Below are 23,404 nucleotides of genomic sequence, written 5' to 3' on the forward strand. Positions count from 1 at the left end.
ACTCTGAGAGCAGGTTTTCATAAAATCATGAAGGTAGCTCATCTCATTCAACCCCACTGTCAGGCAGAAACAGCTTCCACCAAACCTGGTTGCTCCAAACCCTGCCCAACCTGGCCTTGAGCACTTCCGGTCATGGAACAGCCCCAGCTTCTATAGACAACCTGTGCCAGGGCCTCAACACCCTCCTAGCCAAGAACTTCTTCCCAATATCCCGTCTAATTCTGCCCTCTGACAATGGGAAGCCATTCCCCCTTGTCCTGTCCCTCTACACACTTGTTCAAAGTCACTCTCCAGCTCTCTTGGAGCCCTTTAGACCCTGGTAGGGGCTCTCAGGTCTCCCCTGAGCATTCCCTTCTCTGGGTATACACCTCAGCCTGTCTCCAGAACAGAGGTGATCCAGCCCTTGGAGTACCTCCATATTCATAAGCTTCATTATCCATTATCCCTCCAGCATTATCCCTCCCAAGCATGGCTGGATTTATGAAAAAACTCCAAGGGAAGAGGTTCATGAGCACACCACCAGCAGAACCAAACCTTGGCATAAAACCTGCAAAGGGTGACAGTGTCTTTCATCTTAGGGGAAAAAGAATTTGAAAAATTAAAGGAAAACAGGATATAAACTGATCAGCTCAGAAGATGTCAGGGACATGAGCTAAGCTGTGATAGCTTTCTGGAGGTCTGGAGAGGGGTTCTCCCATAGGAAGGGCAAGATAAATCTTGAGGTAATTCTTGTGGGTTTAAAGAAAGGTTAAAATGAGCTTTCACTGCTCCAAAGTCCACATAGAAGGTTGTGCCCAGATTAACCAACAGCCAGTTTTCAAATAACCAAAAGAGACATTTTTCTCATGAGATATGCTTAAATCAGCAACCTGAGGATGTTCAGGATAGAAAAAGAAGCTCATGAGTTACAGCTGGAGGCTTGTTTCCTTGGAAAGGTCTATCAAAGGGTGACTCACTGGGATTGAGTGGACACCAGCTCCTGGTCAGGAGGTCTCACACGGCTGCTTCCAGAAGGGGATTAGGGACGGGGCAACTGTGTGCTCTTCCTGGCTGAAATATTCCTTAAAAATCCTTCAGCAGACAGTGATGGAGACAGGGGATGTCACCAGATGGGTCTGACAGGGTGCAAAGAGGAGCTGAATGACTAAGACAGACTCACAAGAGCCAAGCTCAGTCCAGGGACTGCTATCCCTCCAGTGACAGAGGGAAGACACCAGTTTCAAGGGCTTTTTCCTCCCTTTTAGTTGTAGACACACGAGTGCTTATTTAAATTTCTTCAGATTGTTTAGCACTGGGAACCAACTGAAGAGTCCTCAAAACCAGGCAAATGTGGTCTAAGCTCGGGAAAAGCACACACAGAGTTCTGGTTTGTTTTTTTTTTAAAGAATAAAGGAAATCAAAATAAATTAAAAATACATATGAAAACTCCTTGTTATTCTGTCACAAGGATATGTAAATAAAATCTATGGGATGTGTCCGTCCTGTAATAGTTCTGCCTATTCATTCTCTAGCAGTGATTAAAATGAGCAATAAATTCTCAAAGACTCTCTGTGGAATGCGGCTGCTGGGGAGGATGAAACCCCGGGAGCACCAGTTCCCCCCCAGCTGAATATTCATCACAGGCTGGCTTGGCAGTCTGGTGGTTTATATACAAGTACAATCATCTTCCTCAGGAACAGCTCCAGAGATATATTTCCTTTCTCTTCTCCAACTATTACTTAAGCATAAAAACCAAGGCAAGTTTCAAACTGTTCAAGGCAGGTTTCCTTATTGATGCTGGGCTCGAGAGAGCATTTACCCAGCAGATAATTCTACCCCTCCTGCTCTTAAAGAGTTCAGTTATTTTATTCTCCACTTTTCTTCCTTAAAACAACGTGTGCTGCCAGCACAGAAGCCCCCTGTGCGCTGGGCTGATCCCACAGAGTGGGCAGGAAGTGAGGTGGGGATTCTGCCCCACCTACAGAGTTGCCTCTAGCCCTGGGGCTCCCAACATCAGGAAGATGTAGAGCTGCTGGAGCGAATCCGGAGGCAGCCACAGAGATGTTCCGAGGCCTTCATGGAGGCCTTCTGCTCTGGAGACAGGCTGGGAGAGCTGGCAGTGTTCAGCCTGGAGAAGGAAAGGCTCCAGGGAGACCTTATAGCCCCTGCCAGTGCCTAAAGGGGCTCTAAGAGAGGTGGAGAGAGACTTTTGACAGAGACCTGGGGGGACATGACTAGAGGGAATGGTTTCACACTGCCAGAGGGCAGGGTTTGATGGGATATTGGGATGAAATTCTTCCCTATGAGGGTGGTGAGGCTCTGACACAGATTGTGCTGAGAAGCTGTGGCTGCCCCATCCCTGAAAGTGTTCAAGGCCAGGTTGAATGGGACTTGGGGCAACTGGCCTAGTGGAAAGTATCCCTACCCATGGCAAAGGGGTTGGAATGGGATTGTTTATAACATTTCTTAAGATCACCCTTCTGTGACTCCATGGCTGCCATGCCCACCCCAGTGACAGGCAGATAGCTGTTATCACCTGCTGAAGCACAGACTAAGTCCTTCTCTTTTTAGAAATAAAGATTTCTGATTCTTTTGGCCTTGTATCAGGAGAGCCTCTTAACCTGGTTGAGTGCAGATGTCCGGTTGCCTCCACCATAAAAGCAGAGCACTACTCCCTGCATTGCTCTCCAAGCAGTTAGCACCACTGTGCTCCACTTAAGTGCTGAGCCAGACAAGTGTCATCAGGACAATGGAGGAACAGCTGGCAGAGGGTGAAGACACCAACAGCCACTGCACACCACAAAGCAAGGAAGTGGGAACAGCTGGATGTGTATGGAGAGGGGAACAGATGAGAAAGGAGTGTAAGTTTGTGTCTTATGTGAAGTGCAGGAGGTTCTGTCACAGATTAATCTAAAATATGTTTTTCTTGGTGTGTTTTCTTGTCACGATGTCCCCTGTACAGTGTGAGCTAAGGCAGATGCTCAGGATGCTCCAGGCCAGCTGCATGACCCAGCTAGGAGCTGTTAGCAGTTCAGGCCCACTGAGTAGCTGGCAGGAGTGCAGAGTTCGCCAGAACAGATCCTGAGCAGAAAACAGTAGTGGGACAGCATGGAAAAAGCTCTAACACTGGTCTGTTACCCATAAAAGGGACTTTCTTCCTACTCAGTCTTGTACTGTGTCAGTTTTCCAAGGAGGGAGGGAGAGAGCATTGCAGAGGAGGAGTATTCCTTCCTTCTCTTCCTGCACAGCTTACCCACTCTCCATAAACCCCTGGAAATCTTTGGGTGTCCTAACATCACTGATCACATCCCTGCACCTTCCAAAAGGCCAGAGAAGGGGGAGAGAGAAAACATTTGTCAGGATCCTACAGACAGGCACAGACGTATGGTGAGGTTGTACCCGGTACCAGGGGATCAGCACAGGCAGGATGTCTGTCCAGAGCTGCTCCACTGGGATCTGCAGGGAAGTTATTGCTCTCTGTGAGGATCAGGGCTGATGTCATCTTTGTTACATGTGAGACGGATAGCACTGGTCAAAATTGGATTGTTCGCTATTTATTATTTTTTAACTTCTGTCAGAATCACTGCTAGCCCAGGAGATGTCAGCAGCCTGGCTGGGGGTTTTCCACTCCAGCTCCAGCAGCTGGATCCTGCTGCAGCTTTGGCACCTACCTTCTGGCTTTGTTGGAGGGTGTTTCCCCTGAGTGAGGTGGGTTCAGTGACAGGGAGTGTTCTGTGGGTGCAGTTACTCACTTGGCAAACCCCATGTACTCTGTGTTCTGTCTTCATCTGAGTCTGGCTTTGGGGGATGAATCGTCTGAAGGCAGTGGTCTCAGTGGGGAATGGCTGAGCTCAGCTTGTGGCAGGAAGGGTGCTCAGCAGCACTTTCTAAAGATCTTAGAATCACAGGTTTTGGGTTGGAAGGGACTTTACAGCTCACCTAATTTCAACCCCCTGCCATGGGCAGAGACACCTTCCATTAGACCAGGTTGCTCCAAGCCCCCCATCCAACCTGGGCTTGAGCACTTCCAGGCATTGGGCAGCCACAGCTTCTCTGGGCAACCTGTGCCAGGGCCTTACCACCCTCACAGGGAAGAATTTCTTCCCAGTTTCCCTTCTAACCCTGCCCTCTATCAATGGGAATCCATTCCTACTTGTTCTGTCATTCCATGCCCTTGTTCAAAGTCCCTCTCCGGCGCTCTTGGATGTAAGGCACAGTGATACTCTGCTATCCCTGCAGGATATGGTTGGAGTCTTTGAACAGGAAATGGCTGGAGGGTAGGAAGACGAATCTAGGTAGAACAGTCATGGCTTTATTTCCCAAGATAAACAGATCCTCATTCCCACTCACCCTAACTTGCATCCGTGACAGATCCAGAAATTTCCTCCTTCTAGGGCTGGTGCATCCAGACCAAACTGCATCTGCCCTGGGGATGCTCTGGCTCCATGTCAGAGAGATCCCCATACAGGGCTCTGACATCTGTGTACTGATCAGTGCTCCATAAAGCCTCTGATCCCTATGTTCTCTTCCCTCCACAGTTCCAGGAGGAGCAGCGCAGGAGGGAGGTGGAGGAACGGCGGAGATTCCCACTGGAGCAGCGGCTAAGAGAACACATCATTGGTCAGGAGAATGCCATAGCCACAGTGGGGGCAGGTAGGACCCTTCACATGCTGCTGACTGCCCTCCCACATTTGCTCCACGGGCAAGACAAGCTGTTCCCTCAATCCTGATCTGAGGCTGCCTCTGGGCAGGTCTGCAAGGTTGCTGGGGCATTCACAGTGGCTGTCCCATCCCTGAAAATGTTTAAAGCCAGGTAGGATGGGGGCTTGCAGCTACGTGGTCTAGTGGAAGATGTCCCTGCCCATGAGGGTTTGAATGAGATGAGCTTGAAGCTCCTTCCCTACACAAACCATTCTGTGATTCTGTGAAATGAAGGCTCCAGCAGTCTGGGCTGGGTTTGATTTGCCAGTCCAAAGCCTCTGGATCCTGTCTTACCCATCTGTGCATCCCGGTTAATGCCTGAAAATGGTTGAACAAAATACGAGCTGTTGAGGCCAGGGCAGAACCACAAGGAACATGCTGTCAGAAACACAACTCCATGGCCTTTAACAAAGAGGAGCCCAGTGTGGGCTGGGAGCTGAGAAGGAGCCGGGAAGGAGCTGGGAAGGAGTCTACACTCCTGCAAAAACAACAGCCACCCTGTGTGTTCAGAGAGCGGCTGTGCCTGGGGGCAGCAGCCCCGGCTAATTGGGGAGCTGTGATTAATGGGCAGTGCCTGTTCCTGACACAGGTGGCGTTTCTGCGCATTAACGTCCTTGCCTTTATGGAGGTTTTTCTTATTGAATTATAGGGAATGTGCTTGATACCCCTGCAGCCTCAGGATATTGGACCAAAAGGTAGTGGGAGACTCTCTGTCCCCTCCTCCCCTCCCTCTTCCCTTCTGCCCGGTTTTTCTTTTGTTTTCTTTTTGTTCTCTGTCCAGAAGGATGAATTTTGAGACAGGACTTTGTCTCTCAAGATCTTCCTCTCTATCTTTGCTATTTATTTTGTGCCCAGCTGGTTTTCCTGCTGCTTTGTGGACCCTACATCCCTCCACTCTGCCCTCACCACTGCCATTTGCTGGTGAGCAGACCTGCCACACGCCACATCTTCAGATCCACCGAGCCTGGCTGATATGTTTAATTTATAACTGGTGTCTTAATTGAATAATTGGATTTAATCCGTCACTCGGTGTACGATCCAAACAGTCTCCAGAGGGGCTTAGCCAGGAATACAAAGGGAACGTGTGATCTGGGGTTAGAAGCACAAAGTCTGAAGCGATGGGGATAGAATGGAATCACAGAATTATGGAATCATTTAGAAAAACCCTCTAAAATCACCAAGTCCAGCTGTTATCTCAGCAACCCCCTGCAAGGGGATGCACTGGGAACACAGGTGGGGAGCTCACTGCAGCTGCAGCCCCAACAGCATGGCATCACTACCACAGAGGAAAATCCTTCCCTGTTGCCTCCATAGGATACATCCAAGCCCTGCAGCACTCTTTCCTGCTGTGTGGAGCAGGACTGGGAAAAGGTGGATGATGGTTAACTCATGGTAACTGGGCATCCCCAAGCGGACAAGGTTTCTACCAGTGCCTGACTGGGTGATGGTGGGAGGCACCCCCATCAACGAGTGTAGATGTTCTTAACAAAAATCCCCATCTTAACAAAATCCCCATTAAATATTCCATCTCCTGACATCAGAAACAGGCAGGTCATTGCTGCCATCTCAGGAGCTGCTGGGATTCTCTAACTGATACATACAAATGAGCAGCTAAAAGGCTTAGGGTTGTGTTTCCAGGCACTTCCATAAATGATTGAGCTCTGGATCTGGTTAGGGCTGCTTTGCCTTTTCACTGGAAGATCCAGAGACAGAAGGGATCAGCAGCATCTCCTCTCTGAGGTTATAAGCTCAAGGAGGCATTTTTCCCAAATACATATATGTGTATTTGTTTTTTGGTCTAACATCCTAAATATTATGCCAGGTAAAGAATACTTTTTTATATGGATATGCCATGTTTGGCAGTCAGTGCTCATTTAGAAGTAGGGTGGTTCAAACCTACCACTTCCCCTTTCAGGGGGAATAAACCTTGAGGATTGAAGCAATCTATTCCACCTCTTCCTGAAGTTGAGTGAGGAAGGAAACGTGTTGTTTACTTTTCAGGGATTTTGAAGAAAGGGTAGTGCAGAAAAATCTATGTTTTAATTATAAAATTCCCAATTTTGAGAAGCTATGATATTGAAATCAATCAGCGCTTCAAAACTGTAGGAAAATGGACGAGCAGGACTATCATCCTGCTCTGATCCGAAGGAAACTGGGGTTATTTTGGACAATATAGGATCCTTTATGAGGGCTGTTTTTTGATGTGTGTTGCTTCCTGCAGGTCAGGTGAAACTTTGCAAGGATACAGCTTTGGTCTAATTTGGGGCTCCATAACCCGAGCCACCAGCAGCAGGGCTGGAAGGGAGCATCTTTGGGAATGCTGCAGACCCTGGAACATCAATGCAGAACCTGGATGGAGGCAATGATCCCACGCTGGGTTTGGCCCCAGAGCCTTCACCCCGTGGTACCCCAAACCCAGGCAGGCCGAGGAGCCCCACAGAATGAATTGATTTGATAAATGGACATTTATTACACTCACAAATTGGCTGAAACCAATTTCAGTCACATCAAGTGCTGATAACTGCTGGGGTATTGATTTGTGTAAAGTAATACAGTGAATTTATCAGTTCAATAGCGGGCTGAAGGGCCTCTTGGAGACGCAGGGCTGCAGTCACACCATTACAGATGGACAAAATAAAGCGAGAGCACGGCAGCAATGCCAGGAACGGCTCCGCAGAAGAAGGCCCCGGCGTCATCATCATCAGGTTCTCGTTCTGGACATTGGAGCTGAATGTCATGATGAGATTTCAGCACAGCAGTGTGACCTCTCTCCTGGAGTTAGTTAGTTAGTTAGTTAGTTAGTTAGTTAGTTAGTTAGTTAGTTAGTTAGTTAGTTAGTTAGTTAGTTAGTTTTGACAGGAGGAAGAAAGGGGGAAGCTTTCCCAGAGGCAGAGCATGGATTTCATGCCTGGGTGATAATCAAGAGGCGGTCAGCGTGGCCAGCAGCTGCTTTGGGAGTGCAAAATCCAAGGAGAAGAGTGCTTCTGTGGCTTTCCCATCTGAGATTTTTGTCCTTGGAACTGGCTCTGATGTTCTGCTCTGGCCTGGAATGGGGTTTTTGTTTCTACTGCTGAAGCTGAACACTGCACTGGACAGCCTGAGAGAGCCTCCTCCAGCTCCAGTGGTGGAACCTAGGGAGTGGTGTCCCTTCTCTAGGGACATCCAGATATTTTAAGTTTTTCCAAACCTCAAGAGTTCTGTGTGCTGGAATAGCTTGTTTTAAGGCTGCTTTTGGAGAAGTGTTTATACCTTATCACTCTGTTGATCTGACTAACCTGCTGACTAGTGACCACGGAACAGTTTGGCTTAGAAGAAACCTTAAAACTCATCTCATTCCAACCCCCCCTGACGTGGACAGGGACACCTTCCACTACACCAGGTTGCTCTAAGCCCAGTTTCAGCCTGGCCTTCCAGGCAAAACTTCTCTTGGCAACCTGTGCCTGTGCCTCACTAGCCTCATAGGGAAGAATTTCTTTCTAAGTACGATGCTCAGCAACTTCCAGCAGAGATCATATGCTGAATCTCAAGCTCTAAATTTATGGTAGTTTTTTAAAGGGTGCTTTATAACCCTGGAGTTGCTTTGAGTATTTCTCCATAAACTCTGGCATCCTGCTGCAGAGGGGAAGGGAAGAAGGTGACACTTAACCTCACTGTCTTTGGACCCTGAATGTGCTTGACCCTGTGCGTGGTCACTCAATGCCCCAAAGCAGAAGTTTATTACTTTTATTACCATTATTATCTTAGCTGAGATGGCTGCAGGAATTGTCGGTGGTTACGTTACTCCCCATCAATTTTTATGAAATTTCCCCACCCCAGGTGTTTGACCTCCTGTTCACTGCTGTAAAGGGTTGAGAAGGAACATGTGCAGTACTGGGAAGGCCACACAGTGGGATGCAGCACAGACCCTTTTCTGCACCTCCCTGCCAGTGGCAGAGCATTTTCTCCTCTTCATCTCCTGCTGTTTCCAGGGATGACATGGCCAGTGAGCAGCTGAAGGGCAGGATGAGATTCCCACCAGGCTTTGCTGAGGATCTTGAACAGAACCAGATTGCTGGCTGTAGCCAAGCTGGTCTGTTGTGCTGATATGCCCAGGCTGGGTGAGACAGAGCCAGGCACCAGTCAGTGCTGCATCTGGCCTTGTGCCCCAGCTAATTAAGCCTTGGCAGGAGTCAGGACTCATTAGCATGGCCAGGGGGACAGGTAATGCATCTGCCTGTGTCCAGGCATGTAATGGCAAGTTCTTGCAGCCCTGGGGTCCAGCTCGCACTAAATGCACAATTCCAGAGCTCAGTCCCATTTCTGAAGGTGTTGAAACTTATGGTCTTTAAGGTCCCTTCCAACCCACACTCTTCTACAATTACATGATTCTACATGCCTTGGATTTAAGTTTAATTGGGGGCTTTTTTGATATTTGGACAGCAATGCAAACCTTCATCCTGAGCTACCACTGCGTTTCGGGAAGCCCTTCTGGCTTTTCCTGCAGACTTTACAGGGATTAGGAATTCAGTCCCACTCTCTTCCTAAGTGGCTGCAGTGGTTAATCACCTTCATTATTAAAACTGTTCTGCTTTATTTGTAGTTTGATCCTCCTGCTCTAGCCCCTGGAGCACCTTAATTTTCTCTGTAGCTGAGCAAGTTCAGTGCCTTCTTGGGGAGATCCTTAATGACTGTGGTCAGGTCACTCCTCACACCCCTCATCATTAACCTCAGCTCATTGATCTGTTCTTGCAGTGAGGCTTTGCTCTTGTTTTCCTAATCCTCACTGCATCTGCTGGCTCCCATGCTGCCTGGGTGTCCTGGAATACAAGTATGGACTGTGAGGAGCTCAGTTTCATGCAGGTCTTACAGCTCCAAATTCCCATGAGAACCCTCCATGTATCTGTACAGTCCAGCTGCTGGAATACCTCACTTGAGCTGCTGCTGTTTAACATCTTTGCATGTCCCTGCTGGCAGAGGCAGCATTTCCATGTCAGGCTGTAGGCTGTGACATTCCGTGTCTTTTTATATGCAGAATGAAAATATTGTTTCAAAATTTTTATATGGAAATCTTTTTATGTGCAAAATGGCATTATTTATTTCCCATGTCAGTTTGCTCTTCCTTCAGGAAGAACTCTTGGCATGCCATGCCCGGGATGCCTTTTCTTAGGTATCTTCTATTTACCATACCCCATCAAGAAAAGGGTTTTATAGACTGACTTTGAGATTGAATTTAAGAATTCCACAGTTTTTAAAACTACTCTCGTGCTCTCCTGCCCAGCTCAGGGAAGAAAACAAACCCACAGCTCCCCAGAGAGCCAGCCAGTGCCTCATTCAAGGGAGACAGGACAGAGGCACAATGACAGAGGCTGAGACCCAGGATAGTGGCCAGAAGGAGATGAGGGAGCTGTGTTTTCAGGGTGACAGTCAAAAAGAGAAGTGGGTTTATTCTTTATTGGTGTTATTCCTGCTTTTGCTCTGGACACCACTGAAAGGCAGCAGAGGCCGAACCTTGCCATGCCTATGTGCAGCAGCATTCCAAGACCTGTAGGCCACAGCTCTCCCAGTGTTTTCCTTCTGCTCATCTCACCTCCAGTGCTGCTGTTTTCCCCTGCTACCTTCAAATTACTGTCAGTTACAATTTTTGGGCATCTTGCCATTTTCATGCCCTGCTTCCTAGCGTGCCACATTTTGGGTTCGGCTGGATATGACAGCATCGTGCATCAGTCACAACACCTTGATGGATCTGAGGGGTCCTGAGTCTGTACAGTGCATGTTCTCTCTTACAAAGCAAGATTTACAGGCTGGATTGAAATACTGTGGATAAAGCAGAAAGGCTGGGATGTCAGTAATCTCTCACATTGAGCTAGAAGCTGTTCTGATCCAGGGGAGCAAATTCTGTGATCCAGAGATCAGATCCAGCCAGCAGAGGATGAGATTTGATCTTCTGGCCTCAAAAGCAGTTCCTCCTCCTTCAAATAAGCCCAATGAAATGATGAAATGATGATGCTCACAGAGACTGAGGGTGATCTGAAGGGCTAAAGAGCATGTTGGGGAGCCATGGGCACCCATGGGGATAGGAGCCATCACTCACTCTGCACAGCAGACCCATATCTGTCCTGAGAAAGGGCTGTGCTGGTCGAACTGGGATTTTGGGAGGGAATCAGAGCTCTTGCCTTTTGTAAAATTTTCCACTGGTATCTCACCCAGGATGCACTTGGATGCTGCTGTCCAGAGAGGCACTGAGATAATCACCACACTTTTCCCAGTTGCTGCACCAATTCAGAGCATTTGTGACCTTCACCCACCTCCCTCTTCCCATACCATGCCAGAAATAACCTATAAAGCTCTTCAAAACTGCTGTTTTTTCCTCACAGAAAGGTTGCACTTGGGAGCTGGTGAGGCAGTGTGCCTCTCCATCCCTCTGTCCATCCATCCATCCTTGTCCCCCCCCTCCACTGTCTCCCTGGCAACGCTGAGTGCACATCCTGGAAAACTTTATCCGAAATCTGCTCTGGGCAGCTTTCCAAATCCATGCTAACCTTATTAGGTGTCTCTGGGGCCTTGGCTGGCTAATCAAATTAGAGAGCACTAATGGCAGGGAGGACTGGGAGTGGGTAGAGAGCAGTAAAACATAGTGTATACTTAGTGATAATTACACTTGCTTTGTGGCATTGATTTATATGCTTCCCCCCCTCTTTTTTGTTTTCATTGTCTTCAAATGCAGCTATTCGGAGGAAGGAAAATGGCTGGTATGATGAGGAGCACCCGCTGGTGTTTCTTTTCTTAGGATCATCTGGAATAGGTAACGTTGGGGTTGTGGTGAGGGGGACAGAGAGCCCTGAGGAGAGGGGGTGGAAGCTGTTGCAGGGCTGCAGGGTCTGAATAAAATCCCAGTTAAACACAGTGTCATCTTTCAGCAGGTCACCCGTCATCCAGCAGGGTGACCACAGCTGGACACCAGCACACACAGCCACATCCAGCCTCATGCTGAGTTATCCCAGAGGACAAGCCCCCTCCAAGGCTCAAAAAGGGACAGAGTAAAAGTATTACTTTAACAACTTTCTGGTGAAAATCCCTCTATTCCAGTGGGAATGGTGGGATAATAGTAGAAATTTGCTGCCTGCAAACTGAAAGCACAGATTGCTTTGGAATGACAGGATTTTATTGACACCAATAAGATTTGTCCTCCAGCCCAATCAAATGCCACGTGACAGCTGATCAGTTCATGAAATGGTCCAAATGACTTTTAGTTGTGGAAAAAAAACCCCAACAAAACAGCTTCAAAGTAACTGATCTGTGACATTTGGAACAACCTCAGGGCTTCTGCTTCCACTGCTCCCAAAGGGCTCGGGAAGATGCTGATGCTCCAGTGCCAGAGGGGTTAAAGGGGCACAGGTCCTGCCACAGAACAGTGCCAGGCCAAGCATTAACTCCAAATAAGTTGCTTTGGAAGAGATTTATGAGGTGGAGCAGAGCACACTCATGAATTCCCATATTTGTAGCCCTTTTTTTGGTGGTTCGCTGATCTGACCCACCAGATCTATTGTCTGTGGGCAGATGAACAATACTCCAGTAAGAATGTACTTTCAAACCTAATTTCCTTTTAAAAAGATGTGGTTTTTTTTCCTTCAGAATAGTTATTTCTGTCCATGCTTATTTATTTTTCAGTGTACAAGTAAATCCCACAGGGATCCCTGTGCAGTGCACTGCTGATGGGTGTGCAAGGGACAAGTGTGAACCCCCAGAGCATCCATCCTCCAGAGGGGTGACAGTCCTCACCTCAGCTTTGCTGGCCACCCCAGGAACCAGAATCAGCCCAATCCTTCCCCTAGTCAACCTGACAAAGCCAGCAGTGTCATGCTGGGGGGTAGCAGCAGGGAAGAGAAGTTCTCTGGCACCCACACTTCAATAAAACCGCCTCTTTAATGAAGTTTTTCCCCAGATGGATGGGCTGGGAGAACAGGACATGGCCTGGCATGAGCTGGTGCATGTGTTCACCCTCATCAGGGTGGATTTGCTCCATTCCTGATTGTTCCTAATTCCAGAATTTTTTTACCACTATCTTATATAACACAAATAAAAAACGTCCCATTTCCTTGAAATTCTTTATTTGGAGATTACAAGGCATTGCATGAAGAACTTGGAATATTGAGGGTAAATTTAGCAAAAATCTGATCTATCCAATATAACAAAATCTGATCTATCCGCATCTTTTTGTGGAAAAAAATCAAGAGCTTTGTTCCCATCATGTGAAAATCAATTAAAGCTGAAGGAGCCAATGCAGAGATGCTGCTATTCTAATGCATCCTTCACCTTGCCCAGGCAGGGAACCCCAGTGAGTGTGATCCTAGGGATAAAACAGCAATACCCCTATCTTAATACACATATTGGTTGCAGGAAGTTCCAGCCCTGGTGTTAGCAGAGCTGATGAACAGACAGAAGATGGACAGACCTGGTTTAATGTAAATTTTTTCTTTCTCTCTCTGGAACAGGTAAAACAGAGCTGGCCAAGCAAACGGCCAAGTACATCCATAAGGACATCAAAAAGGTAATGGCTCATCCCAGTTTTGTGCTGGCAGTAAAGGGGTGTGGGGAGGGTCGTCAGGGGGTTCACTGTGGCTGTGCTGCCCTGAAAAAGTATTTCTTCTGCACTCAGAGGGGCCTGTGAAGGTCATGGAGTCACAGACAGGTCTGGATTGGAAGGGCCTTATAAGCTTATCTAGTTCCACCCCCATGTCAAATGTAGGAGTACTTTCCAGTAGACCAGTTTCTCCAAGCTACATCCAAATTGGCCTTGAACACTTCCAGGGATGGGGCAGTCACTGCCCAGCTGCTCTGGGCAGTCTGTGCCAGAGCCTCACCATCCTCTCAGCAAAGAATTTCTTCAATCTAACCCTGCCCTATGTCACTAGGTAGCCATTCTCCCTTGTCCTGTCACTTCATGCCCTTCTCTTGAGCCCCTTTAGGCACTGGAAAGATCTCTGAGGCCTTCTGGGAGCCATCTCCTCCACATTGAACACTCCCAGGTTGTCTCCAGAGCAGAGGTGCTCCAGCTCTCAGAGCATCTTCATGGCCTCCACTGGACTCGCTCCAACAACTCCACATCCCTTTGATATTGAACCCCAGAGCTGGAGGCAGCTCTGCAGGTGGCATCTCACCTGAGCAGAGCAGAGGTGCAAAATCCCCACTTCACCCTGCTGCCCACACCTTGGGATCAGCCCAGGATGCTGTCTATGCTCCTGTCTATGTCACCAGAATATTTGAATTGTAAAAATTGAAATGGATGTAACATTTGTGCTCCCTGTTGAATTTTGCTCTCATTATGACATCCTGTGTTGTTAACATATTTTTTTGCCTTTATTACTAATATCACTGTAAATTGTTAGAAGGATAAAATTCCAGAAATCTGGTTTTTATGTCCCCGGCTCCACCACTTGTCACATCCTGCCAGTATAGAGTGTAGCAATGCAACATTGATTTCCTGCTCAGAATTTTAAGTTCTGAAGTGTTTGGTATCCAGAAGCAGCTTGAATTATTTAGTTTGCTACCCAGTGGTCAGATTTTGGAGAAGATGGGTTGGAATTACTTCATGGAGGAGGTGGCTTTGCAGGAGGACACTTCAGTGGTGTCTGGGGTTTCCTATCCTATCCTATTCTATTCTATTCTATTCTATTCTATTCTATTCTATTCTATTCTATTCTATTCTATTCTGTTCTTCTATTCTGTCCTGTCCTGTCCAGTTCTGTCCCGTTTCATTCCATTCCATTCATTTCTAATCTGTTCCATTCTTTCTACTCTGTTTTATTCCAATCTATTCCAATCTGTCTATTCTATTCCATTACATTCCAATCTGTTACAATACATTCTCTTCCATGTTTCACATTCAAGCCTCTCCCTACCTGTAAGAGGTGCTTAGCTCTCTCCCACATGGAGCCAGGGAAAAGAAGGAAAGACAAGTGGAGCTGTGAGTAGATGAATCCCTCTTCCCCACATCCTCCAGCAGTGAATGGACACACAATGCAGTGACACGTGTAGAAAGACCAAACTGGAACCAACACTATAAAAACAGCTGTTCTGATTTCTTTTCTTCATGCTACCTTCCAAAAGCCATAAATCCTGGATCTCAAGCACCTTCATCCCTAGTCCTGCACGTGGAACTGCTCCATGGCCAGACATCCAGTGGGGAAATCAGTTAAACCCTGAGTGTTGTGTTAATTTGATAGCAGCAGGGATCTGGGATTTATTAGTGATGAACCAGCTCAGTAATTGGTGCCCTAATGAGGGATGAGAGGGGATCATACCCCCCACAGGCTCTTACGAGGGGCAGCAATTCACAAGAATTGATGGATTAAGAAAGGAAAACCTGAAACTATCCCATTATCATCTGCAAGAGAGTGTCAAATTTTTACATCTCACTCTGCCCTGGGCAGCTTGTAGACATTTTAATAATTTTTGCCCAGAGAACCTGTGGCTGTCACATCCCTGAAAGTGTTCAAAACCAGGTTGAATGGGGCTTGGAGCCACTTGGTCTAGTGGAAGGTGTCCCTGCCCATGGCAGGGGGGGTTGGAATGGAATAGTCCTAAAGGTCCCTTCCAACCCAAACAATTCTCTGATTCCATTATTTTCCCAGGTAAAAAATGACAGGACTAGAGGAAACTGCCTCAAGTTGCAACAAGGGAGGTTTAGGTTGGATATTAGGGAAATTTTTTTCTGTTCAGCTCTGGAAAAGGCTGCCCAGGCCAGTGGTGGAGTCCCCGTCCCTGAAGAGATTTAGCAGACGTATGGATGTGGCACTTGGGGACATGGGTTGGTGGTGGGCTTGGCAGTGCTGGGGGAACAGCTTGGCCCTGTTGTCTCAGAGGGCTTTTCCAACCCAAGCAGTTCAGTGATTCTGTTCTCTAATTCTGGGATCCCCAGGTGATGGTGTCCATGTGTATGCCATGTACACATGTCCAGATGAGATGTATTCCCAGACATGTCTCCTTCTCCTTCATGGACAGTGGTTATATCTGGTTGACTATGGCCAGGATGATGCTGGGAAGTTCAGGCTTGGCTACTTCTTGGTCAGCTGTATGAGAGGATCACTGTAGGTCCTTTCCAACTGAAATATTATTCTTCTCTCCCCTCCCCTTCCCTCTCCTTCCCTTCTTTTCCTTTCCCATCTAGGATGTGGATTACAGCTCCATGATCACAATATTCAGTACCTGCAGTGAATCATCAGCTCTTCATATGCAAAATGGAAACTTGGGCGGAAGCTAGGAATTCTCTAACACTATTCTCTGTTTCAGGTTATCACCCACAAGCCCAGTTCACCTCAGCTTTATGATTTTTGCTGGATTTTTGTTAGAAGGGTGTTGCATTCTTCTTGTGATTGATTTCTAAAAAGCTGAACCACAAAAATATCTATTTTATTTAGAAAATTTCAGACCTGTCAGTACTGCTCCAGCTCTGGCAGCGAGCAGATTGATCAAATCTCATCCTGAATCTCTTGCAGGGTTTCATCAGACTGGACATGTCGGAGTTCCAGGAGAGGCATGAGGTCAGTAAATAGGCTCTGAAGGGAGCAGCTTCAAATTTAATCCAGAAAAATAGACATTTTGATGTGTCAGGGTGGGAGCACAGCAGAACAACAGGAGTTGCTCCAAGTTGTGCATTAAATTGCAAGTAAATTGCCAGAAAGCAACTTTATTTGAGTGTCATGGTTTAGGCATGGCATGGTACTCCCCAATTTAGTGCTCCCACTGTGACACTCTAAACCAGGAGCCACTCACTCACTCCCTATCTCCCCTTGTCCCTCCCCACAGCAGTGGGCTGGAGAGGATAACTGGAGGCTCACAAGGTAAAGGCCATGGGTTGAGATAAGAGCAATTTACTGGAAACAGAAATTCGATAAGAAAACAAACAAGCAACAATATTAATAACAAATGTATGTAAAGAAGAGAGAGAGTGATTCCCATGCAAAATGCTCACTGACCCAACCCAGCCACAGCCACAGCCACACCCTCCAGCTCAGAACCAGCTGCTTCAGGTTACTCCACATCCTTCTGCCACTCTTATTTGACCAGAAGGAACCCGTACACCCAGAAGAGACTCCTTTCCCTCTGCTCCCAGCAGTGACAATAGATAAGACAGAATATCCACCAGGTCCAAGCCTTGCCCTTCCTGGCTACTGCAAAAATTAACCCTGTCCTGGCTGGAACCAAGACATTGAGGCAAATTAGGAACAGAGACCAAGAAGCAAGAAAAACTTTACCAATATGTGTCTAGTGCTGTGACTTCCCTTGGGGTGGGGTGAGCCCTTGGGGAGGGAGCAGCTGAGAAGAGATGTTGGAATCCAGAGGATCATCTTGTGCATGAAAACCCACAGCCACATGCTGTTGATCACCTGCTAATGCCCAGGCAGGCACAGCTTACCCCAAACCCTTTATCCCCAAAATACTGCTAAGTCCAGTGTGGGACCATTGCCTCAGCCTACCTTCCATGGAGAAAAGGGGCAGAATCCAGCAGAATACAGGACAGTTGTGTCAAGTCCACCCCTCCCATCATTACTTCTTTCCAGTTCTGGTGGGGTCTTGGACATCTGGGACAGGTCGCTCAGATTCTGCATAGCAATGCATGGCTGGTGCCTTCCCAGCTGCCCATGCCTGCTCCTTGGATTCTGCAGGTTTGAGCTCTGGGCAGGCAATTGCTCAATCCTTATTTTGCTTAATTGTTGCTTATTAATCTGATTTTGGGTGTGGTAGATGTCACAAAGAACAAAGAGCTTGCTCTGTCAGCAGCAAAGAGCGGTGGTGGCTGACAAACTACCAGGAGGGCTTCATTCCCACTGTCCATGGATCAGCCTTCACCTTTCCTGTTCCTTCCTTCCAGGTGGCAAAATTCATCGGCTCACCACCCGGCTATGTGGGCCATGAAGAGGGTGGACAGCTCACCAAAAAGTTGAGGCAGTGCCCAAATGCTGTGGTACTCTTTGATGAGGTGGACAAAGCCCACCCTGATGTGCTCACCATCATGCTGCAGCTGTTTGATGAGGTAAATCCACATTTATGTTAGAGTCGTCACAAGGGACATGCAGAAGGTGACAATGAGGGGTGAGAGGAATGACAGATGGAGGAGTTTGGGTTGGAAGGGACCTTAAAAGCACATCTAGTCCACCCCTCCTGCCATGAGCAGGGACACCTTCCACTAGACCAGGTTGTTCTAGGCCATGTCCAGCCTGGCCTCGAACACTTCCACGGATGGGGCAGCCACAGCTGCTTTAGACAACCTGTGCCAGGGCCTCACCACCCTCACAGGGAAGAATTTCTTCACAGTATCCCATCTAACCCTGCCCTCTTGCAGTATAAAGCCATTCCCCCTTGTCCTGTCACTCCAGGCCCTTGTCTGAAGTCACTCTCCAGCTGTCTGGTTGATTTTGAAGGTCCCAGTCTGTCCTCGGAAGCCACCAAAGTCCAGGCCAACATGCCAGAAGGTTTTAAAAGGTTTTCTTGTTTTTCTTGTAAGGATTAATAACACCATTTTTCTTGCATAGATCATCACAGTAGCAGTTCAATGTGAAATCAATTCCTGTACCAGGCACTTGACAGGGCAATAACCCAAATGTTAATCTCAAGCACCCAACAAGGATTTGTGTCATTGTGCTGGATCTCTGCTGTTGGAGATGGATTGAGAAAAGAAACAGCCTGGGGAGATTCTGCTTTTTTCCTTATTTCCCTCTCTTTTATATTATTAATCAAGAGCAATGGTGCTTTGGAAAGGTTCCTGGATTGGTTTGGAGGCTGAGGGTGGATGCCACTGCAGCAGTGTGCTGGGCAGCCCTGGTTTTCCAGGTGATTGATCCCACAGGGATGAGGAGCTCTGCTACTCAGGTCACTCTGTTACAGCCATAACATGTTTATTTGTGGGCTCTGCCCAGCCCAAACCACAGCCACAGGCAGGGTTAGGATTAGTGTTAGCATTAGTGCTGACCTGAGCCTGGGGCTTGTGTCAGACCTAAAATTACCACAGGGAGGTAGGCAGAGGGTCAAAGGCTGAGGAGTTATGTATGGGCAGCCACACAGTCATGGAATCATTGAGGTTGGAAAAGCCATCAAGTCTAACCCTTCCCTCAGCCCTGCCAAGCCCATCATTAAACCTAAATGCCATATCCACACAGCTTTTAAATCCCTCCAGGGATGGGGACTCCAACACTGCCCTGGGTAGACTGTGCCAAGGCTGGACAACACTTCCATGGAACAAATGTTTCCTGATACCAAACCTATACCTTCCCTGGTGCAACTTGAGGCCATTTATTGTTGTCCTGTCCTTTGTTACCTGGGAGGAGGATGGTTCCCATCCATCCTCCTGTCAGGGAACTGTGGGGAGTGAGAAGTGCCTCTTTCTCTCCAGTCTGAACAAGGACATGGACTGGCCCAACCCTCCGGGCAAGGCACCTCCAAGTGCTTCCATCAATTCTGTCCTGGACGGGGCAGGCTGGGACCATGAGCAGAAGTTCCTGCCGTTCATGGAAAGACAGGGACTTCTCCAACATCATCTTTACTTCCTTCCACCTCAATCCTTGGGCATGCCTTCAAAATTAAATCCATTCTGCGGAAAAACAGGATGTTCCATGTTCTTTTTCCTGGTGTTTTGGCTATGTCCTCCAGCACCTGCTGACATGGCTGGTGTCATCTTGCTGTTGTTGCAGGGCAGGTTGACAGATGGGAAGGGTAAGACCATTGACTGCAAGGATGCCATCTTCATCATGACCTCCAACGTGGCCAGTGAGGAGATTGCAGAGCATGCACTGCAGCTCCGGCAAGAGGCCATGGAGATGAGCAAGAAAAGGATCGCAGAGAACTTAGGTACTGCAGTTTCAGTCTTCAAATCTCTAAAACCTCTATCCTTCCTAACACAACTTTGACACCATCTCATCCATCCTTCAGCAGGGGACACACCCAGACCTGTCAGTCCCCTCTCCACTGGTCCTAACTGGCTCACATGGCTTGGGAATGCTCCTCTGCCAGGAAGTTACAAAATCCCAGAAGGGTTTGGGTTGGAAGGCACTTCACAGACTGTCCCATTTCATACCCCTTCCATGGGCCTTCCACTAGATTGGGTTGCTTCAAACCCCATCCAACCTGGCCTGAAACACAGGGAAGTGAGTACAGGATGAGAAAGAGGTTGGACAGAGCCTTAAAGATGCACTCTTCCTTTGAAGGATGCAGTGTAAAATAATGAGGATTTCAGAGCAGGTGGATTGAAATTGGATGGTCTTTAAGGTCCCTCTCAATGCAAACACTTATATGATTCCCTGATTCTCTTCATCAACTCACCCTTCTTTTTTTTTTGGCACCCTTCCAAAGCTTCCTGCAAAAAACTGTAGCTGATTCAGGTGCTCCTGTGAAAGAGGAAAAGTTTTGTTTCCTCTCAGTCCTTCCCAAAGGGACTGAGCTTAGTGAATTTTACTTCCCTGTGGAATGAGAGCCCAGGCCTCACATATCAGGCTCCTGGAGAAAAATTTCCCAAAATGTGAATTAGGTGCTAAAAGGGGAATGAGGAGAACAAGGGCAGTCTCTGAGACTGAAAATTAACAACTTGATGTGCTACCTTCAGTGCCTTTGCTGGTAACTCTGAGGATATACAGATGAATGGTGAACCTAGCACTAGGGACTGTCCCTCTTAGGCAGTGGCACACAGAGCAGAGGAAAAGCCTGTTTCCATCAGATGCTGCTGTGCCTGTGGATAACCAGGAAGCCATGGACAGTGACTGCATCCCTTCTTTTCTCATCAGTCTTAAAAAAAACTTATTTTGGGGTTTTTAAGATTCTTTTATGATCTTAATTGTCTGGATGCTACATTTTTCTCAAGGTATCCACTGGCCTGTGCCATCTCAGAAACACCATATTCCTGCACCAGTTCCACAGGAGCAGGAAAAAATGTTGGATTTTGGCATCAAATCTATTTTGCAGATTTTTTTTTGTTTTTTTTTTTTTTTACACGCTCTCTACCTTTTACTTTGGAGAAGTGGCTGTCGACACTGGCTTAATTCAGAATCTTTAAACTTCAATCAAGCTGAGTAAAGGACAAAACACATTGTCAACTGAACTTTCCAGAATAACATTTGAAAATGCCAAACGTTTCCCTGCTCAATGAGGAGAGCATTGAATTTTAATTTCTGGGACAGTAGAGCTGCAGCAGGAAAGGAGCTGGGGAGGGCATTTAGGCAGAGCAGCTGCCCTCAATTGGGTTTCAAGGAGCTCCTGCCCATTTCCTGAGCTCTCAGCGTGGAGATGCCATGGCAGGAGGTCACCAAAGTGCCTGGCAGGCAGATAAATGGGAAGATAAAGGGAAGGAGCAGCTTCCCCAGTGGGCTCTGCATCTACCGGTGGCAGCAGCAGATACTACATGTGGGAAGTGGGAATGCTGGTAGCAGTGCTGGCTTCCCTGCTTTCCAGCTCTCCTCTGCTAAAACACTGGGACTTACTGGCATCCCTGCCCAAGAGAGAGGGGTTGGAACTGGATCAGGTGATTCCAGAACACCCAGCACCAGTCTGGGGATTAGGGGGAACCTCCTCTGAACTGCCTGAACAGAGGATGTAGCCAGGTGGGAATCAGTCTCTTCTTCCAGGTAACAAGTGACAGGACAAGAGGAATCAGTCTCATTTTATGCCAGGAGAGGTTTAGGTTGGATATTGGGAAAATTCATTCCCCAGAAGTGTTGTCCAGCCCTGGCACAGGTTGCCCTGGGCAGTGTTGGAGTTTCCATCCTTAGAGAGATTTGAAAGATATGTAGATGAGGAACTTGGGGACACAGTTTAGTGGTGGGCTTGGCAGTGCTGGGGGAATGCTTGGACTTACTGGTCTCAGAGGGTTTTTCCAACCTAAACTACCTATCCAGTGGGGCTTGAGAACCCCTTTTGCCACTGCTCTTGAGGGGCAGCAATCTTCATCAAGGCTGCAAAGCTGGGACAGGGTCCCAGCACCCAGCACGGGTCTGTGTCCCCTGCCCTGACCTGTGTGCCAGGATCCAGTGCAGAGCACAGGAATCTGTCTCACTGTGAGCACCTGGTGTCAAACAGCACATGGAGGCGAATGAGTGCGGGATGGGTGAGGCTGTGGGAAGAACTGGGATGATGAAGACAAAGAGGAAGACAGGCACTGAGAGGAAGGAGGGTGATGCTGCAGCCAAGCATCCAGAGTGGCTGGGAGCCAGGATTTGAGAGCAGCCAGACCCTGGCTCCATCTGCAGTCAGCAGAGGGAAGTAGACTGCAGCCTGAACAGTGCTGCAGGCACCCTGAGCGTGAACATGGTGTTTGCTGGAGAGGCCACAGGCTCTTCCAGTGCTCACAGCCTCAGAGGGCCAGTGTGCTCTGTGTGTCAGGAGCCCAGCTGGGCACTTCAGCTTCCCAGAACCTCTGGGAGCAGCTCCTGTGGGCACAGAGCAGGGAGCAGAGGCAGAGCCAGGGCTCTTTGGCCATTCAAGGAAGCCACATCAGCACAGGATGTTCCCCTGGAACACCACAGGACCCAGAACTGCTGTCCACAGTGCCAAGTACAGGGACACCACACTGCCAAAGCAAACTGCTGGCACATGTGGAGGTCCCAGGTCTGTCAAGCAGCACCCCACAGACCCTTCCTTGCCCTCAGCTCCAGCTCATCCAGACAGAGGATGCCACTGTCCCACTGTCCCTCCTGACACCCTCCATCCACCTCTCTTCCAGACGATGTCCAGATGACCGACAAGATCACCATTTCCAAGAAGTTCAAGGAGAAAGTTATTCGCCCCATCTTGAAGGTATGGATGGTGCTTTCATGGCTCATGTTTCATGTGTCCTGTGCTTTGGTTCCAGACTCCTTCCCTGTGTTTCTCTCCAGCTATGAGAGAAGGGACGTAACCCCACTAAAAATGTTGGAGATGTCAGAGCCCAGCAGAAATAAATCACAGCTTCTTTACTCTTAGAGTGGAGCCACAATGTGTGGTGGGAAGGAGACACAGGACAGGAAGTGCTGCAGTGTGATTTGGGGGTTCTCTGCTCTCCCAAGGTCAGGAATACATGACTGCAGTGACATCCCCATGACCTTCAGCTTCTTTAAGATGTTTCTGAAGCACCTCAGGATGCTGTCCAGCTCCATGGCGTGGGGGTTGATGGCTGCTGGAAGCTGTGGGAGGTGGGGTGATCCCTGGGGAGCTCTTTCAGTAATGCTACTCTCACTGCTGTTCCCATCAGGGTCACCATCCCTCTCCCTGCTGACCTCCTCACTTGTCCCTGCAGGCTCACTTCAGACGGGACGAGTTCTTGGGGAGGATCAATGAAATTGTCTATTTTCTCCCTTTTTGCCACTCGGAGCTCATCCAGCTGGTCAACAAGGAGCTCAGCTTTTGGGCCAAAAAGGTAAAAAACCATCAGTGGCTTTAGGGGGGACTTCTCAGAATAACTCTGGAAGAAATCCCTGCCAGAGAATCTGGCCTGGTGGAGCTCAGCCCTTCTCAGCACTGCAGTGCAGCATCCTCGCTGCTCAAGGAGAAGGGTTCTAGGCTTGCTGGGGGGCATCCCTAATTCTTCTTCCTTCTCCTCCCCTCCTCCCCTCCCCCCTGGCAGGCCAAGGCAAGGCACAACATCACACTGCTGTGGGACAGGGAGGTCATGGATGTGCTGGCTGATGGCTACAACCTTCACTATGGCGCCCGCTCCATCAAACACGAGGTGAAGGCAAGAGGGAATTGGGGTAAAGTTCGTATTGTCACCTCCAATGGGACAGCC

At 48.2% G+C, this 23,404-nt stretch overlaps 1 protein-coding gene across 1 annotated transcript in view; it reads left to right on the forward strand.

Annotated features, from left to right (window-relative positions):
• Nucleotides 1-23,404, forward strand: part of CLPB (ClpB family mitochondrial disaggregase) — a 70,750-nt gene that overhangs the window by 45,973 nt on the left and 1,373 nt on the right. The window contains exons 7-15 of the mRNA XM_056485968.1: nt 4,518-4,632; nt 11,384-11,461; nt 13,152-13,207; nt 16,155-16,199; nt 17,531-17,692; nt 19,347-19,503; nt 22,364-22,437; nt 22,916-23,035; nt 23,243-23,347. Of these exons, the coding sequence (XP_056341943.1) occupies nt 4,518-4,632; nt 11,384-11,461; nt 13,152-13,207; nt 16,155-16,199; nt 17,531-17,692; nt 19,347-19,503; nt 22,364-22,437; nt 22,916-23,035; nt 23,243-23,347 (912 nt within the window). The remainder of the gene's footprint in view (nt 1-4,517; nt 4,633-11,383; nt 11,462-13,151; nt 13,208-16,154; nt 16,200-17,530; nt 17,693-19,346; nt 19,504-22,363; nt 22,438-22,915; nt 23,036-23,242; nt 23,348-23,404) is intronic.

Source organism: Oenanthe melanoleuca, chromosome 1, assembly GCF_029582105.1.
Source record: "Oenanthe melanoleuca isolate GR-GAL-2019-014 chromosome 1, OMel1.0, whole genome shotgun sequence".
Classification (NCBI taxonomy): domain Eukaryota; kingdom Metazoa; phylum Chordata; class Aves; order Passeriformes; family Muscicapidae; genus Oenanthe; species Oenanthe melanoleuca.